Raw genomic sequence first — 20,195 nt, 5'->3', positions numbered from 1 at the left:
CTCAGTTTCCCCATCTGTAAGGCAGAGCCAACACCTGGGGGCGGGGGCAGGGGGCAGGACCGGCGCCAGGAGGGGAGGCTCTGCCAACACAGGGCCCGAGAGCCCGCCTCTCAGTTCATGGTGGGGAGACACTTCCACCCGGAACGGGGATGTCAGTTGACTCCCCAGGAAGGAGGATGATGGGGGCACACTTGAGCCCTTCACCCTCTCTTTAGCCAGTGACTTGATGAGATAGGGGAGTCAGACACCCACTAGGGCACATTCTGCAGTCCGGAACTTACTGCCTGTCCTCAGAGCTGTGGCCTCTCTCCCCCAGCTCTGCCTATGACCTCAAATCACATTATCCCCCATGACCTCTAAATGAATGGTAAGTCAGCCAGCTGTCCCCAGGGTAGAAATCAGCAGCACCAGGTGAAGAGGTTATTGGCAGGGGAGAGATAATGGAAGAGTAACAGGAAGCTCTGGGCCAGGTCAGCTGCCACTTGAACTTTACCAGAAATAGAGCAGGTATGGTGGTCCTTATTTGAGTTTACCTTTCAGCTGACATAACTGGGAGGCAGGGAAAGAGAGAAGACTAATGACCACTCTCGAACCCCAAAGCTTAGAGCACCAGCCCATTCATTTTCCCATCAGTTCAGTCAACAAGCATTTACTAAGTAACTTCAGTAGGTCCTGGGGACCCAGATTTCTTGTCACAACTAAAAGTTCCCACTGGCTCTGGGTTCATTCACCCTAGTCATGATCAAAGGAACAGAGTCCTAAAGGACCTCCCAGCGAGGGATCTAGCGACTCCCAGGAATAAGCTGAATTATAAGGCCACGAGGGCTTGACAGGATCAGTATAAGAGCACAACAGTACCCACAGAATCTGGGGGTACCAGGGACCCAGAAAGCCATCCAATCCGGCCCTCACAAGTGTTAACAGCTCCGAGTTTCCTCCCTCCCTCCTCACTACTAATCATTCCGTAACACCTACAAGGAACCTAGCTTCTTCTGTCCTAGCTTTCTGCTCTAGGAAGATAATTCTGCTCACAGCTCTGCCTCCTGTGATGGGGATGGTCACCCCGCCAGCCTGGGGAGGTGCTGTGGGGTGGGGAGGGGATGGCACACGCACTTAGGTGCACACTGCCAGGGGACCTCTCTCTGAGACTCCTAGATCATTACACTGAAGCCTGCCCAGTTGCACCGTGAATCTGCCTCATGACATGGACTGCATACTGACCTCACTGTTTTAGTCTCATTTAGCCAATATGTTGAGAGCGGAAGCGTTCTAAGATGACCCAAAGGAGGCCCATCTTCAGGAACTGTGCGAGCAGGATAATTCCTGAAGCAATTCACAGTTGGGCAGGCCTCATAGCTCAGTTGGTCAAGAATCTGCCTGCAATGCAGGAGACCCTGGTTCGATTCCTGGTTCAGGAAGATCCGCTGGAGAAGGGATAGGCTACCCACTCCAGTATTCTTGGGCTTCCCTTGTGGTTCAGCTGGTAAAGAATCTGCCCACAATGCGGGAGACCTAAGATCCCCTGGAGAAGGGAAAGGCTATCCACTCCAGTATTCTAGCCTGGAGAATTCCATGGACAGACCATGGGGTCGCAAGGAGTCAGACACAACTGAGCGACTTTCACTTGCACGGAGAAACAAAGGGCTTCCCAGGTCGCGCTGGTGGTAAAGAACCTGCCTGTCAATGCAGGAGACCTAAGAGACCTGGGTTTGATCCCTGGGTCGGGAAGATCCCCTGGAGTAGGTAATGGCAACCCACTCCAGTATTCTTGCCTGGAGAATCCCATGGACAGAGGAGCCTGGCAGGCTACAGTCCATAGGGTCGCAAAGAATTAGATATGAGTAAAGCGACTTAGCACCTCACTCCAGTACTCTTGCCTGGAAAATCCATGGATGGAGGAGCCTGGTAGGCTGCAGTCCATGGGGTCGCTAAGAGTCGGACACAACTGAGCGACTTCCCTTTCATCCATTGGAAAAGGAAATGGCAACCCACTCCAGTGTTCTTGCCTGGAGAATCCCAGGGACGGGGGAGCCTGGTGGGCTGCCGTCTATGGGGTCGCACAGAGTCGGACACGACTGAAGCGACTTAGCATGCATGCACACAAGGAGAAACAAAAAGGGGTGACACCAACCAGTGAACGTTAATAGAGAGAAAGATCAGGGGTTAAAGTGCAGACCGCCTGGGCAGAGCCAGATCTAACAGGAAGTGGGACTCCAGGGCCTCTTTCCACGGGCAGGCACAGTCCTGGGGTGAGGTGGGGGGCCGGGTAGGGGTCACCGAGCAATCCAGGAGATAGGGTAGGGAGGGAGGTGGGAGAGGGTTCAGAATGGAGGGGACACATGTATACCTATGGCTGATTCATATTGATGTATGGCAAAAACCACCACAGTATTGTAATTATCTTCCAATTAAACAAATTTCAAATATATATACACACACACACTACAATATGTATATCCCACTTCCTGTTGTAGTTAAAAAAAAAAAAGTAACTAGAACCCTGTGCCACCCACTCAAGCCATAGACATGTCTGGACACACCCACCTCCCATCACACACACATCTCTTGCTCAGGCCTTTAGGTCTTTGCTTTTCAATCCATGGGTAGGGACAAATCAGACTTCAGAGGTGGCCCAGATGGGGGCGTATCTGTGGCTTGGAGGACAACTGCTCCATTCCACAGCTGCAGCTTGAAGGTAGCCACAGACAACATGCTGTGAAGAGCCGCATGAAGCGATGTGGCTGCGTTCCAACAAAAATTAATCTACAGAAAAGGCAGCCAGTCCCCAGGCCATGATTTGCTGACCCTTTATTAGAGGGTTATGAAGCAGTAGGAAAAACCAATAAAAAAACAATAAAAAAGAAAATATCAGGTCTTCCACATCTGGTAGAGTGGATGGCAAGCAGTAAGGAAGGGTAAGTCTAGTTTAGTGAAACTTTGCAGCTTATATATATAGTTTATATACTTACAGTGTACAGGGCTGCTGTGTAAAATATACTCATACTACAAATACAGTCAAAAGTGTGAAAGCCACAGCTTGGATCCAGCCCCTTTCTGCCCTCTCAGAAATGGAAACTGAGGCACAGAGCGGTGAGGACTTGACCAAGGTCACCTAGCTCATTGATGACACAGTTGGAATTAGAACCCAGGTCCTCTGCTCACTGTCTCAGTGATCCTTCTGCTGTTCTCACGACCTTTAGCCTCATATAGAGACTGGACCCCAATAGTGGCCCCTTTCTCCCTGGTCCTGATCCCTCAGATCTCCCAGCTGGATGTGTGGCTGCCCCGAGGCTGGCCAGGCTCTGGATGGTCAGCAGCGGTAACCACAGAGAGCACGCCAGGGCCGAGGCACGGCTCCACCGGCTGCACAGCTGCCAGCCAAGGGCTTCAGGCCACAGGAGGCAGAGGGCAGGGAAGGCGGAGGCACCTTGAGCAGATGCCGGGGGAAGGGGACAGAAGGATGCCAATGCCAGCGAGAGAAAAACTGGTGTGGATGGAGGGACAGGGCCAGATGAAAAGGCACAGACAAATGAAAGAGGTGCAGGCAGAGAGACGGGGTGAGCACAGCAACTAGGCAGGCCTAGGTGCTCCAGAGGGAGGCCGGGGGCTAGTGTTCCATCCCCCTCACAGCCACAGCGGCCCCACCCAGAGTCTGACTGTCCAGCTTGAGTGCAGAGGAGAAAGGCACTCACATGGAGCATAAAACATCATCAGGATCGGCTTCTCTTCCTTCTTCAGGAGCCGACGGAAGTCCTGAGGCACACAGAACATCACAAGTTAGAGACAGCACAGGACAGGGGTGACACCCTGGGGACCCTTGCGGGTCGAGTGCGGCAAGCACTTCTGAAATCCCACGGTCTGACTTGGGGGATGCAGTGCAGTACAGATCCTAGCAAGTCAGGGGCTGAAAGGCCCTCAGAGACCATCTATTCTAGCTACCTCACACGTTACAGATGGGGAAACTGAGGGCCCGAGGGGACAAATGGCTTTCCCAAGGCCACCTGGCGGGACGAGGTAGTCGGGACCAGGTTACCAGCCTTACTTTCAGCTCCCACCCAACAATGAAAACACTGCAAGGACCCGACTGGGCCCCACGAGGCTGTCTCTTGTTCTATGATCTACGGCTCTGCTACGGTGGGTGCTTGTTTTCATGGAGGCCCAACTTGGCCAGGCAGGGATCTGCTCGTCACACAACCCTGCTCACCCAGCCCCATGAACCTTCCCCAGCCCAGTCCTGTCATGCTACCAACCATCCAGGGCCCAGAAGACCATGGTGCACACAGGAGCATAAGGATGAGATGCACCCATCCCCAGGAGGCTACAGGCTAAGTGGATCATTTGTATTTGTAAAACCCTTAGAACGGCGCCTGGCTTGTTATCAGGCAATATATAATCATTTGTTAAATGAATATAATAAATGTAAAAAGACAAATGGTCACAACAATGCTAATGGAGAGACTTCAGTGCAAAGCAGGGCAGGAGACTTTTCTTCCAACCAGTCAATGATGTTCGGGAAAAAGCAAATCTATCAAGGACTGCAGAGTAGCACCATGACAGAGCACATTTTGATTAAAATAAGCTCCTCTAACCAGTTTCCATGGAAGAAAATTAGAGGTTTTTCTCTCTTGAATAATAAAGAAAATAAGAGGAAATTTCAAAATGCAGGCTTCCTGGCCAAAACAAGGCATTAGGTAAATAGATGACGGTACATCCTGCACAATGGAATACTACTGCATCATTAAAAATGATGGAGAGGAATATTTAATGTCACAATAAGATGCACATGTCACATTAAGTAATGGGGGAAAGCAAGTGACAAAACAGCATATAAAATGTAATGTTTCTGTGTGTGTTACACTGAAAGCCTGAAGGCTACAGAAAATACTGGCAGTGAGTATCTCTCAATAGGCAGGGATGGGGTAATTTTTTTTTTTCTTTTATGCTTAAGCTGTATTTTCTAAATTTTCAACAATGAACGTATATTAGTTATAATTTTCCAGTAAGAGAAAAAAGATTAAAATATTTTGTGAGAATTTAAAACAGTACATAATCAATTCTGATAATGTTAACTCTTATTTATGTATATAGAGAGTAGAGGCATCCATTTGAACAGAAGCAGTAACCAAGATCTTTGACCCTGACTAGGAGTGGAGGATGCTTTGAAAATGATCTTCTGGAATCCCCGGAGCTAAAATTGTTAAAAAGATCTGAGAAGAAAAGGTTTTCCTGAGCCTGCAGCAATTTGGTTTCATACCCTGAACAGTAACAAATATCTTATTACATCCAAAGATGCTTAATTACCTTCAAATAAGCGTGGAACTCTTAAGTTTACAAACAGAAGTCGGCAATTCAAACCTGAATTTGGAACTTCAGTTATTTTATGTGTGGATTTTATTAGCACAAAAGCAGTTAATATTTCTACATGAGAGAAAATAGTACACAGTATAAGAAGAAGACTGCCTACAGGCATGGAAAAGATATCTCTGCTTAATATTTCTAGTTACAGAAGAGCAGTTTTAGGAGTTTCAGGACATGAACATTTTGGGGGAAGGAGGCAGCAGGCAATCGTTTGTCTGAGAGGCTTTAAAAACACGTATTATGATAAAATCCACCCAGGAGAAATCATCGGTTTAGGCTGTCTGTCTTTTCATGGCTATGGGTACAGATGCCACCACCTTCAGACACTGGGCCCTCCTCCCCTCCTCCTTCTTTTTCCAGCTGATGACACCGGCACTTTCTATCCCCAAAATGTTGATGCCCAGCGCCTTAATTCAAAACACCTTCATCTGAAAGGCCCACTTGGTTATCTCATGATGATCACACATGATCCCTCCTCCAGAAAGTATAAATGGCATCATTTTCTTCTGAGCTAGTAACAAGCATCAAGAGTCAATGATTTTAAATGAAAAGGGAAGGGAGTCAGAGGAAGATAAAACGTACGTTTTATCTTCTCAGGATAAAACGAACGTTCTCCCTCCATCTACAAAAAAGCACTGCTTGCTGCACAGGCCATTTGAAATGTGACAAAGAAGTTCTTGCCCATCCCAATAGGAAGGCGCAGTCAACCAAGTAAGGCATACATGGGCACATGATAAAAACACAGGCACCCGTGGACAGAGGCACCTTTAGGTCACGTGTGCACATGATAAAAACACAGGCACCCGTGGACAAAGAGGCACCTTTAGGTCATGTGGGGCAGGCTTCGAAAGGAAGAGGTTCAGGGTTGTATGCAGACTGTACTTCAGAACTACCCTTCCACCCCCAACCCCAGCCAAACCCAGAAACTGAACTTGTTCAAAATTAACACAGTGTCCCAGAATTGTAAAGACCTGATTCAAGTCTCTGAAAATCCAACCCAAACCTCTCAGATATTTTTAAACAACAAGAAAAAAGGCAAACACAAAATCCACCTTAGAAATAATACCAAAAAACATAAAGGCAACAACCACATTACATAATGAGAAAGAAACATTTAAATGTCCCTATAAGGAAAATGTACACATGTTAAAATACATTATATAAGGCAGTGGAGAACAGAAGTCCCAGGCAGCTGATCTCCTGTTGTTTCCATCTCGGAGCTCGGAAGGGAAACCAAATGTTAAGGCCTGGCCCAGGGCTCCCTTGGAGGTCCCATAATATTCCTATTTCTCAGTTCCTCAGTCATCTCTCCTGGGGAACCCTGGTTGGGGGGAAGCGTCCAAAGCCCATCAGATACCTTTTCATTGTCAATGTGGACAACATCTTTGGCTCCAGGATCTTCCTCCCACAACGGGGGCCCTTTTGGATCCTTCAGAAAGGCCACTATGGACTGAGGAAAAGGAGAGAGAAGGGAAAACTCATTTTAGCCAGGAAAAAAGGAGGTAAGGGGATCAGAAACCTGTCCCATCCCCTACCTGGAGACTACAGTGCCTGAAACCGGAGGCACACAGCCTATGGGCAAACGACTGAGGTGTGCCATGCCATCACCCACTGGCAGCACTGCTAAGCACCCTAAAAATGCATCCCACATGACACTAACTCTGGTCCACTGACACCTACGATGCTTCTTCAGGGACAAGAGAGAAAGTTCGAGACAACTAGTTGGCTTATTCAAAACAGAGGCACATGCTTCTAATAAATCTCATCTCTTCCAAAAAGTCTCCCTGACCAGTTTGAATAAAGGTCTCCAGTCACGTGCGATGTAAGATACTTACACATTCACACAGCCATTAAAACTGTCAATGGCATAAGCAAGTTAATCACACCTGCTTGTAACCTGCTTGGTATTTCATGATCTAAACTGGTTTGGGAGTGCATTAAATCCTCATCACCCTCTCTGGGACGCAAGTGGGAAGCCCCCCAAGGCAGGGTGCTCATAACTGTGGCCCCCTGGTTGCTGGACTTCTCTCCTTAGACACTTTTCTAGACGGACCAAGACCTTCAGGATAAAGGGCTTAACTAGCCTTTGTCTTGTGGACAACTGATTCAGCTCTCTGCTCCCCTTGGGCAGGACACACATGGAGCAGGAATGTGGGGGGGGGGGGTGGACACGTCCCTTTGCTCCCCTCCCCACCAGCCACACGACGGAAGCTGCATTCCCTTCACTTTCAAACAGTCATCTGAGAAATGCCGCTCAAAGCCTCTGAGAGCCAGGACCAGGTACCAAAAACCAGCTGAGCCTCCCTCCAACCCTGGAGAGGTGGCCTCCTTGTCATCAGACAAGCCCTCAGTGTTCTGCAACTGGATGCAAGATTCCATTACATCTACCCGCTTTGAGCACACTCCTGTGAGCAGATGATGAGCTAGGTGTGCCACGTGTGTGCTGGGAAGGGAGGGAGGTCTGTGGTGAGGACGGAAAAACCCCTGAGTGAGGCTGTGCATCCAGCCCCCCACCGGTCACACACAGACGACCTGGGAGGCTTGCTATTTCCTAGAAATTCCTTTTTGGAAAGAGCTCTGTGGGAGAGTGGGAGTCAGCCAGGACTTCGCAGAATTTCATTCAGATAGTGGTCCCTGTCTGTCCAAACAGAGCTATGAAATGCCTGCTGGCAAGAGAAGACGGCTATTCCTACCAGGCAGAGGCGGATCAGCCTTCTCTCAGCACCTTGTCAAAGCTTCACTGTGATGACAACAGCCAAAGTGAGGCCAGCAGCGCTGCCCTGAAAGCCCCACTCACCCACAGCCACAGGGCACGCCCACGAGCCATGTGATTAAGATGCTTATGGGAGCCCACCCGCCTGCTGTTCCAGAAAGCCTGGTGCAGATGCTATCAACTTAGGGTGCACCGTGGACCTCAACAGTCTGTGCAGCCCGAGACTCATGGGAAAACACTCCTTCCGATGTATGTATGCACAGTGTCTAGGGATAAGGTCCACAGCTTCCAGGAGATTCTCAGTAGCATAGGAACTCAAAGTAGGTAGGAACTACTGCCCTGGGGGGGTGGGGGGGTGGCACTCTTGGCCTGTGCCAGCACCAGCCGAGTTAAAGTACTAGCACCCCACCCCTGCCTCGGCATCAAGGCCCCTTCTGAACAAGGGTACAGCAACAACAGCCAGACTGTGCACCCACCCTGCCGGGGGACTCCTCCATCTTCCCAGAGATAGAAGCTCAGGAGAAACCCTGAAGGGAAAACAGACCCGAGACCAGGGAGGGCTTTGCTCACGGCTGCTCCCCCTGAGAACCTGGAGCTGTCGGGCAGCCATGGGGAGCTCCACCATCACACCCCCCTACCCTAGAGAACCCCAGGGACTCCTCCCCAGTCCTTGATGGTCCCATGGGCTTCAGGGACCCTGGGACCAAGGATGCCCTGTCCCCACCTATGACCCTGACCCTGTACCATGCTCAGCCACTTCTCCAGCTCCTTGATGCCAAGATCACAGGCAGGATGGGAGTGAGCAGATCCCATACACCTGGTCTTTGTGAGAAGGTGGACAGAAGCCAGGACTCAGACTCCCCGACCCAGGCAGGTCCAGACCACCTACCTGGGTGTCTCTCCTGCCACTGCAGTTCTGAGAAGCTGCTATTCCCTGCTCCTCAAGCCCCGGACGGACTCCTCAGAGGGCCAGCTAAATATACACTGAACACAACCTCCAGACACAAAACAAAAAGCCCCGCCGCCTCTATCAGCAATGCCCCCACACCACCCAGCTTCCACATCTGAGGCGCACGTGTTACCACTTCAGCTGACATCTTAACACAGAATAAGAGGGGTTAAGCAACTCTAGTTGGTAGAATTATCTCTAAGTGTCTAAGTGGGTGTTAAGATGATGAGTAATCAGGCTGAGTCTGTATTAAGTAAAAGCTGCGGCAACTTAAAAAAAAAACAAGATTTAATGGATAAACAAGAAATGACCAAGGAGGTAGGGGGAGAGAGGCAGAGGGAGAAGGGCATGGACAGCCACACAAACAGATGGACAGACAGAAAAGAATGGAAGGAAACAGATGGAAAGAGAGAGGAGCCCAGGGTCTAATGCAGTCTAAGCAGGAGAATCAGAGAGGGTGGGTTCAACATATGCTGCGACAGAAGGAACACATGGCCCTGGCCAGGGCAGGGGCTGCCGCCTGGACCAGAGCAGGAGAAGAATGATCTGAGGGAGGGAACATGAAGGAGGAGAACCAAGGGCAGTGGAAGGACTCGGGGCCCGGAGAGCTGCCAGGGTATACAGGATAACACCTGCAGGGCAGAGAATCTCCATCCTTATTTTCACTGACGCTTTTCTATCTCTTTTTGAATCGGATTTGTAGCCGAGAATGGCTCAGTGACGTGGGCATCTCATCTGGACCCAGCTGCTGCCCTGCCCGGGTCCTGCATGCTGTGCTAACCTGGGCACCACTGGCCCCCTCAGGCCTATGGGCAGCCCCCAGGGACATGACTGCAGAGGTGAAGGAGGGCTCTGGACAGTTGAAGGGAGACTCTGGCCTCTGCAGAGGAGGGCATGATGTCAGATGTCTCACTGGACAGAGTGATGTCAGATGTCTCTCTCACTGAAAGAGTCATAAACTGTCTACCAAGCAGTGGGCCATCCCCTCTGGTTTCACAGCTACAAACTTCTCCAGGCATTCTGCTGACCTGTGTTCTACAGATGAGACTCCCTCAGATCACTCTGCCCTTCCTCCTCTGCTGAGAACAAGGCAGGGAAATTTACCTTAAACGTCACAGCTCGGTTATATTCAGTATGAAATGCACCATCCCTGTGAAAACAGGAGAAAAAGGTGTTAATGTTAGGATTGGTTATGAAGACATGGGCTTCCCAGGTGGCACTAGTGGTAAAGAAGCTGCCTGCAGGAGACAAAAGAGACTTGGGTTTGATCCCTGGGTAGGGAAGATTCCCTGGAGGAGGACATGGGAACCCACTCCAGTATTCTTGCCTGGAGAATCCCGGGGACAGAGGAGCTTGGTAGGCTACGGTCCACAGCATCACAAAAAGTCAGATACGACTTGGCACGCACTCACCTGAAGACACTTAACCTTTAGATTTCCTGCAGAATCTTAGTAAGATTCAGCTGTTGAACACAGCTCAAGTTTTTTTTTTTTAAGAAATAATTGTAAACACAAAAAACATCATTCTGAAATAAAATTAATCTCACTAAAAACTGTGGTTTGCGGAGAATACCAATGAAAGCTTTTAGTATTTATTTGGAAATTGGAAAAGTCTATGTGTACTTACTGGTAATGGAATAATTCAACCTTTTTGTCCTTTGCACTCAGGTCAACTTTCATCTTCTTGCACAATTTTCTACTTTCTGCGTCACTGAAAGACACAAATGTTGGGGAAAAGACACTTGTTACCTAAAGTCCTTGTGAAGGTTTTGACAGAGGAAAATCTGCTGGTGACCTAAGAGTAAAGGAGATAACTTAGGATTCTCAATAGCAAGTGAGGCCCTCACTACAAATGAGTTCTCAGAGAACTGGAGGAAGGAGGGAAACCAGCAGGATCTGGACTGATCTGGAAAGACAGAGGCAAGCAGATGGGGAGGACAGATCACTGCCTGTAAGGGGCCATCTGGTGGATCCAGACAAAGTAAGTTCCCTAAAAGCTTAGTGGGCAGGTGGCACATTTTAAGAAAAACAAGCTCAGGGGAGTGGTTCCCAATCCCGGCTGCTCATTAGAATCACCTGGGGGAAGTTTTCAAACATGCTGATTCCCTGACCCTCTCGCAGACCATGACTCAGAAGCTCCACCTGTGGCCCCAGCGAGTTTTTTTTTTTTTAAACCTCTGATTTGCGGCATGTGCCACCACCAGACCAGGGTAGGAGAAAAATGTTCTATGATGTTGAAGGAGTTACAAAATCTGATCAGGTATTGATAAAAGCCAGAGAGAGAACAGCGAAAGGTTCAGTGAGGTGCTAGCGTCTGCAGGATCACACCCCTGCAGCCCTTCTAACGAGACGCGTCGGCCGGGTGCCATCCACTGTTCCCCAAGTGCTTATGCATGACCCCTCTAATCTTGCTTCCCGTTCTGTTAGACCTCTGATCTCAAAATGTGGTCCCTGGACCAGCAGTATCACCACAGCCCAGGAGCCTGTCAGAAGTGCAAATTCTCAGCTCCTTCCCAGACCTACTCAATCAAAACGCCCAGCGGGTCCTCATGCAACCGTGTTTTAAGGAGGCTCCCAGGTGATCTGATACCTGCTGCTACCCTGCCTGGCTCTCCCTCATCTCTCCAACCCCTCTCCCACCCCCATGAGGCTTGGTTTCCCCTGTTCCCTGCACCAGTCCCCTCAGAGACCTCACCTGCTCTCGCAGCCTCCCTATGACCTCACCACACTCAGCCACGTCTTCCCAACTTCCAACCAGAGGCAACCAGCTACCCCACTCATACGGCCATGCTCCTCATGCCAGGACCCTCTCCCCACATCTCAGTGGACTCAGTGAGGGTCTCTCAGCGCCCCCCAACCCTGCACCAATCCCTGACTACACTGCTGCTGCTGCTGAGTCACTTCAGTTGCGTCCGACTCTGTGTGACCCCATAGACGACAGCCCACCAGGCTTCCCCGTCCCTGGGATTCTCCAGGCAAGAACACTGGAGTGGGTACACACTGCATGAGAAAATTTGCTCTGCCTGGTATGACCACCACCTGAGGGAAGTCCTGTCAGCTCCCACCTGTTCACCTTTGACAGCCATCAGCTTCACACAGCTGTGCACCAGCCCTGGAGCAGATGGACTAATTACACCATTCAGCTCAATTCTAAAAGCCACACTCACAATGGTCAGGCAACACTATGGAACCTCATTTCAAGTGTGAATATGCAATTTGCAATTCAAGAAGCATGTCTTACCGGCCAGGTGTGTGGGTTGGAGAGGGTGTGTCAGGCACACTCAGGGACCCCCCGAAACCTCCACACCATCCCTCCCTACGCAGTCCTGCTTGTAGTGGCCATCACTGTAGCCCCTGCAGCTTCTAGCCACAACCCTGCCCCAGCTCACAGAGAACTCAAGAAACGCTCAATGATCTCAGGAAGGAAGGCTAATGACGCAGCCATGGCTGCTCCCCCAGGGAGGTGAGAATCTTTTAAGATAGGGAGTCCAGAGAGGACAGAGAAGCTGGGGTGCGGAGGGGACCCAGAAGGGCCAAGAGCGTGGGGGCCTGTAAGGTGCAGCCACGAAGCCACGCACCCACTGACGGTGGTGATTACCGTCTAGTCTGCCCTGTCCCACACGTGCTCTGTGGTGAAGCCACATGGACAGGCAGCAGGGTCTGTTTGACAACTGTGTCCGAGGTGCCCTTTCCGTGCCCCAAGGAAGACGAGAGGGCTCAACTGGGATGTTTACAACCATTCCCTTGGCACTTTCCCTGTCCGGATTTGTTCTGCTTTATGCAACGATTTCTGGGACCACCTACTGTCCACTCAAACATGACAACAAATAGCGGCTACGGCAGAAACCAGGTTCAGGTACCTGCCGCACCCTTGCCCTATGCTAGCATCCAGCAGGGGCGCCCAGACTGCAAGGCAGCCTCACACCAGCGCTCTCCTCATGGAGCCTGGCTGGCAGCCTCTTCCTGTGATTTTATGAAGCAAAGAGAGGAGAGACGGGGCCTAGTCTTTGCAACCCCAACCCCGGCTGGCTGTGCAGAAAAAACCTACTCCTTGGGAAAAAGCCTTGCTGTCCCGGGGAATCCAGGCCAGGCTTAGGAGTATTGTCCCAAAGCAGCTGGCTGGGCTGGGTGGAGCTTTGGGGGTGGGCATGGAGGTTCCTCTCAGGCATGTCCAGCCCCGCCCGCTGCCAGCCTAGGACCCCATGACCCTCCAGCAACCACAACTCCATCTTGGCCACAGGATCCCTCAGGCCGACTCTGCAACCCTCTCCTCTCCTCTGCTTCACACACCCCCACCCCCCACCGCTCCCCCCCACCGACACACACACAGCGCGCGCAGGCACCCAGGACGGTGGGTGGGGAGCCCGCTTCCCAACCTCTATGAGCACCTCTGTTCTCAGATCCCAGCGCCTCAGCCCCCCTCATCTGGCACTGCCGCCCGCCCTTCCCCACTGGCTCTCTGCCCTTCCCCCAATATGTCCACTGACTGTCAGCCCCATCAGAAAGGTTTGCTCCACCAAGCCAATGGCTTTGTTTTGTTCATGGCTGGTTCCCCAGGGTTACAACGGCTGAGGGCACATAGCAGGCGCTCTATAAATAGCCTGAGTGAGTGAGTGAGTGATGCTGGCTGTCGTGCTGGGATGAGGCGCTCATGGCTGGCTCTCTGGGCTCTGCCTACTTAGCTCCAGGAATCCTGCCAGGTGACAATTCCTGACAGTGCGCTTTCAGATCAGCTCCCCTCCGTCCTATGATTCTGACTCTCAGAGTGTGTATGTGTGTGTGTGTGTGCACATATGCACTAACTGTGCAGTACACGAAAACTCGTAAGAGTTCAAGAAGGGGAGAAATTACCCAAGTTCAGGGACTTAAAAGGATCTGGGTTGATAGATTTCGCAGTTAACTGTGCTCCCGCCCTTCCCTAGCCAATGACTAATGCTCTGGCGGGGAAGGAGACAAAGGCAGACAACAGGGAATGAGCTGCTTTGCTGGGATGAGAGGGAGGGGACAACCACAGAAAGTGACTGGCAGTGCAGAGGTCTTCACCTGTCACTCCCTAGACTGTCCTGCAGGAACCAGCCTTCTCTGTGGCTCCTCACCGTCCTCTGCCTGGTTACTGGTTACTCACCCCGACCTGCCACATCCCCTCTTCCCCCGCCTCCCTGGACTCTGCTCTACAGAGAATGTGGAGGAAGATCACTGAAGCCTTTTCACACTTCCCTCCCTATCCCCAGCCCAGACAGACAGCCCAGTGTTTTTGTTCAACTTTGTTGTGGGTCGCTGGCCAGCAGTGCAGAGAGTGGCTGCAGGTATACAGTGCTGTGCTTACTAGATCTGCACGTGCAGTGAGGATCATTCAAGAGACCCACCAGAGATAAAAGGTGAGAGGGTGAGAGCAGAAGAGGGAGAAGTAAGGTGCTGGAGGCTCTGCAAGGGGGTACTCGACTTACAGAAGTCACAGCCTAAGTAGGAAATCCTCCCGCAGTGGCCGCCAGCTGCAGCGACTGGGCATCTAGGTCTGGCTCTGCCACTAGCCAGCCTGTGACCTCCAGCAGGACCCTGGTTCCCCAGCTGCAAAATGCAGAGCTGTCACACAAGCTGGACAGAGCTTTCCATCCCCCTATGGGGTCAAGTATTACTAAAACACCAAGGCAGGCTGCCTGCATCCTGACGGACGAACTAGGAGCCAGAAGCCAGGACAGATGGTGGAGATTCAAAAAAGATCTGAACCTCCATCATCTCTCTCCTAACTCATGATCAGATCCTCGCTTGGCCAGGCAACAACCTTACATCCACTCAAACCCTGGGCAGCCTCCTGCAGCAGGCAGAAAGCAGACTATAAGGATCCCCAGCTTGTCTTGGACACTGTGTGCCCTTGGCCCACTCAGCCTTCCTGGGGTCCGTTTTCCCACCAAAGAAGAGACCCTATCTGCTGGGTCTAACACGGCAGGATTCTGAGCAGATGTACCTGTGACCCTGAGGGTGGGAAGGAGAGGAAAGGTGGGACATGTTCCCCACTTCAGAGACATGAAGAAAATGAAAGACGAGCGAGTGAGCAAGAAACAGCATCAGAGTGACTTGTAGAGGACGACATGGAAGGAAGGGGTTGGAGGACAAAGCCGGGAGACAGAGAACAGCCCTGGAAGAGCCAGGCCTCCAGTTTGCCAGGACCTGGGGGGCTGGTCATTAGCCCTGCTGACAACGGGACTCCCACAGCAGGATCCTCCCAGGTCTGCCTGTCCTCCTGGGTATGACCTCAAGAAGGCACCTGATCGAGCATGAATCACCCAGCAGAGCTCATAAGAGAGACGGGACACAAGAAAGAGGAGTGTGTCATCCCATCCTCCACCTGCTTCCCCAGCCCAGCAGTTCTGGAGGGGACACAGAGCCCTCATGAGAGCATGGCAGCATGCCAGGAGGTGTCTGAAGCTACAACAAAAGCACGACAACCGTTTCTGGAAGCCCACTTTATATCCCACGGTGATTCCACATGCTTACATGTAAAGGAGCAAATAATTTCTGGAAGAAAACATGGGCTTCAAAATACGTTATGCCTGCCCTGGCAGGCCCCCCCATCTCGGATCTGGGAAGCCAGTGCTGCTCCTGGAGAAAGACAGCAGATGGGAGAATGAGAGCGGGAAAGGAGGAAAATGCCGTAACATAATGACCTTCACCCTCGGGAGAAGAAAGCGGCAAGCACCCCATAAGGCTGCCTCGGCCCAGTGAGAATCAGCCCCTGGAATCAGCACGCCGGGCACAGGTCCCGCCTGCTGGCTCCAGCTTTGCTGTCCAGACAGCAGCACTCCGAGCCAAGGCCGAGCCCGATGCCAGGCTGCAGAGCACGCAGGGAATACCAACTCCCTCACACACAACCCACTTAAGAGCTGAACAAGTACCACCAGCCAACCCGAGTGTGGCTGCTGAGATCTGAGCCAGGAGGTAGAGTGAGGGAAAGGGAGAGCTGACAGGTCCCTGGACGGAGGCCAGAAAGCCTACAGACACCTCAGAGCAACAAGTTACGGGCCCGGGGCCTGGGAGAAAACCGGCAGAGAAGGGTGTGTGTGGCTGTCGGTGTGCAGGCAGGGGTAGGGAGGAAAGAGCCTGAAAAGCAAGGAAAAGAGAAGAAATATCCACATAGAGAAGAGAGGCGGAAAAAGACCAAAAGAATGGGCAGGGACCAGAGAAAGGAAGAGGCAAGAGAAACCATCAAAGAGAGGAACAGAGGAGGAGAGAGGCTGAGAGGGAAGGACAGGAGGGATGTCAGAGGCAGATACCTAGGGTGGGGAAAGGCGTGAAGACCAGAAGACACACCCTCCCACACACTTAGATGAATACACGTGCCTTCATGTGCATACATACAGGCACCTATGTGTACACATGTAAGAGCCTGGTAGCTCCAGAATGTTCTCAACCAGGCTATGTAGGGATGAGAGCAACTTGGAAGATTCAACTCCATGTTTCACCCAAGAGTAGACTGAAGCCCAGAGACAGGCAGTGACTTGCCAAAGGTCACACAGCTATTTGCTGTCAGAGCCTAGGCTCAAAGCCAGGCCTCAAACCTACAGTCCCACAAGTTTCACAGCACCCCATAGTTCTTAAGGGTCCAAACAGAACAGCCTGTGCACTGCAGCTGACTCATCTCTCTTCAGAGGCATCCTCACAATGACCAAGGGGTCCTCACCCAAGGAAAAGCTCTTGAAGACAAATATATCATCTCCCTCCCTCCAACTTCTTGATGCCCTAACAAACTGGCCCAGATGAAAAATAAAAAGAGTAGAATGGGATCTCAGATTTAAATTCTATTCTACAAAGAACTTTCATTTACCTGATCCTCACCACAGACCCAGAAAGAAAGCAGACTATGTATTATTGTTCCGTTTACAGATGAGTAAACAGATTCAGGGTAAGCGACCTGGCCAGGGTCACTGGGCTAGTAAGCAGCTGAGCTGACCCTTCAGCCAGGGGCTGTGTCATTACAGCACACACTCTACAGATTCCCCACCCTGGAGCACTGTCTTCTCTCCCCCAGATGCCCACTGGCCCCCTCACCTGCCTTCTAAAGGAGGAAAGCAGAGGGGCCATCATCCCACCGCAAGACCCGGCATCCCTATTCTGCCTCCATCCCTTCGCTGGCAAGGCGGGACGCAGAGGTGGGGAACCACATGCAGCAGGGCCCATGCAAGGGCAGCCGTGCTCCGGCTGTTCACCTGTGGTCCCCCGCTCACACGCCTGCAGAGCAGAGGAGAGCACTCGCCGGAGCATTTCTGCCCTTCCATCTGCCCACCCCAGGGGCATCTCATTCAGACTCAAGAACACAGCTGAGTGCTGTTAGGGCGACGGTTGAGAGCTGTCATCACAGGGCTTGGAAAGAACACACTGGGTTCCCCTAATGGTTTATGGGGCACGTTCAGAAATCTCTGAGCAGGAGCAGCTGACAGAAGGGGTTCTCCAGCTCACATCCATGGGGATCTCCCTGTGTAATGGTGATCCGTGCCCTGCCCCCCAGGGCGGCCCGCATGGACCAGAGCTCCCAGTTCTATCCCTGTGGTTGTTCTGGGGAAGATTTAGTTGTATCCTACCTCTGATATTCTGGCTTCCAACATCATCCATTATAGCTCCATAATCCACCTACTTATCTAAACTTTTAAAAGCTACTTAATATTTCAGCTTATGCCTCCTCTTAGAGGCATGAGTTGAGTAGCAATTATGTGAACAGTCAACCCTTTGTCTTCAGGTTACCTCTTTAAAGTCATAAGTTGCCCCCTAGATCTTCATCTTAGAGCATCAAGTCACAGGATTCTCTCTCCCAGCGGCACTTTTTATTGATTCCAGATATTATGTCTCCAAATGAGTCCCCAGTTCTCTTCTTCTTAGTCTGTCTTTACACACCAAGCCCAGTCCCATACAGTCCTGCCTGTCCAGGGAGCAAGGCAGGACTGTCACCTCCAGTCCCATCGGCCAGACAACCCAAGGGGCCACACCACAGGGAGCTGCCTGCAGGGAAGCCCCGGGCATGTGAAAGACTTGGTCCTCTGAAGGCTTGCCCCAAGTCTGAACTCAACCTCCTCTGTGAAGTTGTCTTCAACCTTTCTAGGCAGAATGAATGAAGTGACTGTAATCACCTGGCTAGATGTCTGCTGCCTCCTTGCACACTGCAATCCTCAAAGACACTATTAGCCAGGTCTGTGCCTCAAAGCACAGAGTAAGTGCTCAAGTGAATGGACCCAGGTGGATGGGGTTCATCCACCTAAACCAAGCTCTCCTGCCCACTTCCGCCACCTACGAGCCTGGGAAGAACTCCCTGTGATGAGGCTCCATTGGCTTGGTATGGAGATTCCAGAGAACCCTATCCCCTCTAACGGGCTCTATCACTTTGCCAGTCACACAGAGCAGTCCTGGTAAAATACAGGAGACAGAGACACACCTGGGAGATAAAAACACATCCAGACCCACTCTGAACTAGAAGCAACCAACAACTGAAATCTCATCAACTGTTTAGTGAGCCATCTGTTCCATTAAACTGGTGTTTGAATCAATCGGGAGGTGTGAGGCCAGACAGGCACGCGCGCGCGCGCACACACACACACACACACACACACACACACACACACACACACAGAGTACAGCAAACACTGCTTGACGAAGACGTCTTCTGCTCTCATTCAGTGCTTTGTCAAAATATGACTTTCTATCAGTTCTCTCCAATGACAGGCAGGACCAGCTTGAGGCTGCTGCTGCTAAGTCGCTTCAGTTGTGTCCGACTCTGTGCGACCCCAGAGACGGCAGCCCACCAGGCTCCCCTGTCCCTGGGATTCTCCAGGCAAGAACACTGGAGTGGGTTGCCATTTCCTTCTCCAATGCATGAAAGTGAAAAGTGAAAGTGAAGTCGCTCTGTCGTGTCTGACTCTTAGCGGCCCCATGGACTGCAGCCTACCAGGCTCCTCCACAGCTTGAGGTTACCAATTATAAAACAGTTGTGTCCCAGAAGTTTATTTGCAAAACAGCCACTGAGAACTTAGGTTGAAGAGGGAGACGACTGCACTGGAGTGGAGCCCCTAACAGCTCACGGAACCCACACAGTAGTAAAAGGTTTGTGACTCAGGCAAGGACAGAGATATTAAAGGTTACAAAGACCCTTATGGGCCATGCAGGAAAAGAACTGCCATGTTCCCAGGAGAGCCCCACCTCGTCCCCGTACTAACAAAACTATAGTACTACCTGTGATCCTCTCCCCTGCTCTTCCCAAACTCACGTTCCCAATAAACCCCACATCCAGGTGAGGACCCAGCGGCCCTGGGAACACCTCCTGTCCTCGATCAGAAGGACATGTAAATGCTGGTGTCCACCCAGTGCAGTGCCTTGCAGGCAGACAGTGCTCAACAAACGTGCAAAAACAAACCTATTCTTCCCGACCTTTTCCATATGTTTCACTGTCTGTGTCTTTGCTCTGTTTTTGCCAATCTATGCCCAATTGGGAACTAATTATGTGACAAGAGGTGTGTGTATATAAATCCCAGCAGCAAAAGTGCTGAATGTGGAGAGATGTGGCAATTACTCCTAATGAGGAGAAGGAAGGGAAGCCGAAAACACCATGGACTTAAAACCCCCAAACTCAGAAGGATCTGAGGAGTTCAAAGCGCCCCCTTTGCCACACTCAGAAGGGGCCTCCTGTGGGCTGGCGTGTGATTCTGCCACCATGACAGTGACACAGAGTCTCTGGGAGGGGGCAGGGGCAGCAGGAGGAGGAGCAGCTCACAGCCTTGTCATCGGGACACATTGGGGTAGGGACACAGGCCAGAGCAAAGAGCTGGAAGGACTCAGCCACCTGTCCAGGACTGACCCGTGTGACGGAGCCACCTCGGAAGCCAGGGCAACAGACAGGTCTGCCAGCTGACTCCCAACTTGTGCCCTGTGGGCCCTGGAGACCCCCATGAAGGGCCTGGGCTGCGGGTAAAGCACATGGTTCTCAACGCAGATTCCCCCCATAAACGAGCCCACCAAGTGGCCCTGAAAATCATCTTGCCTCTTCGGGCATCAAGGCTCCTTCTGCCACCCTCTGAGAAGACAAAAATCAAGTGCATGACAACAGACTAACAAGTAAAAGTACTATGTAAAAGGGAAGAAGAGGGATGGGGAAAGACAGGAGGGGGAGCCACACCTACCCTTCTCCAGCCCATAG

The 20,195-nt window shown here is 51.4% G+C and overlaps 1 protein-coding gene across 1 annotated transcript in view; it reads right to left on the bottom strand.

Annotated features, from left to right (window-relative positions):
- Window positions 1–20,195, bottom strand: part of PDIA5 (protein disulfide isomerase family A member 5) — a 92,879-nt gene that overhangs the window by 49,376 nt on the left and 23,308 nt on the right. The window contains exons 4-7 of the mRNA XM_019956650.2: window positions 10,647–10,730; window positions 10,125–10,170; window positions 6,716–6,808; window positions 3,693–3,753 (exon numbers count right to left, since the gene is read on the bottom strand). Coding sequence (XP_019812209.2) covers window positions 3,693–3,753; window positions 6,716–6,808; window positions 10,125–10,170; window positions 10,647–10,730 — 284 coding nt within the window. The remainder of the gene's footprint in view (window positions 1–3,692; window positions 3,754–6,715; window positions 6,809–10,124; window positions 10,171–10,646; window positions 10,731–20,195) is intronic.

Source organism: Bos indicus, chromosome 1, assembly GCF_029378745.1.
Source record: "Bos indicus isolate NIAB-ARS_2022 breed Sahiwal x Tharparkar chromosome 1, NIAB-ARS_B.indTharparkar_mat_pri_1.0, whole genome shotgun sequence".
Taxonomy (NCBI): Eukaryota; Metazoa; Chordata; class Mammalia; order Artiodactyla; family Bovidae; genus Bos; species Bos indicus.
Note: the sequence above shows the minus strand (reverse complement) of the source record. Positions and strands in the feature narration are given on the sequence as shown.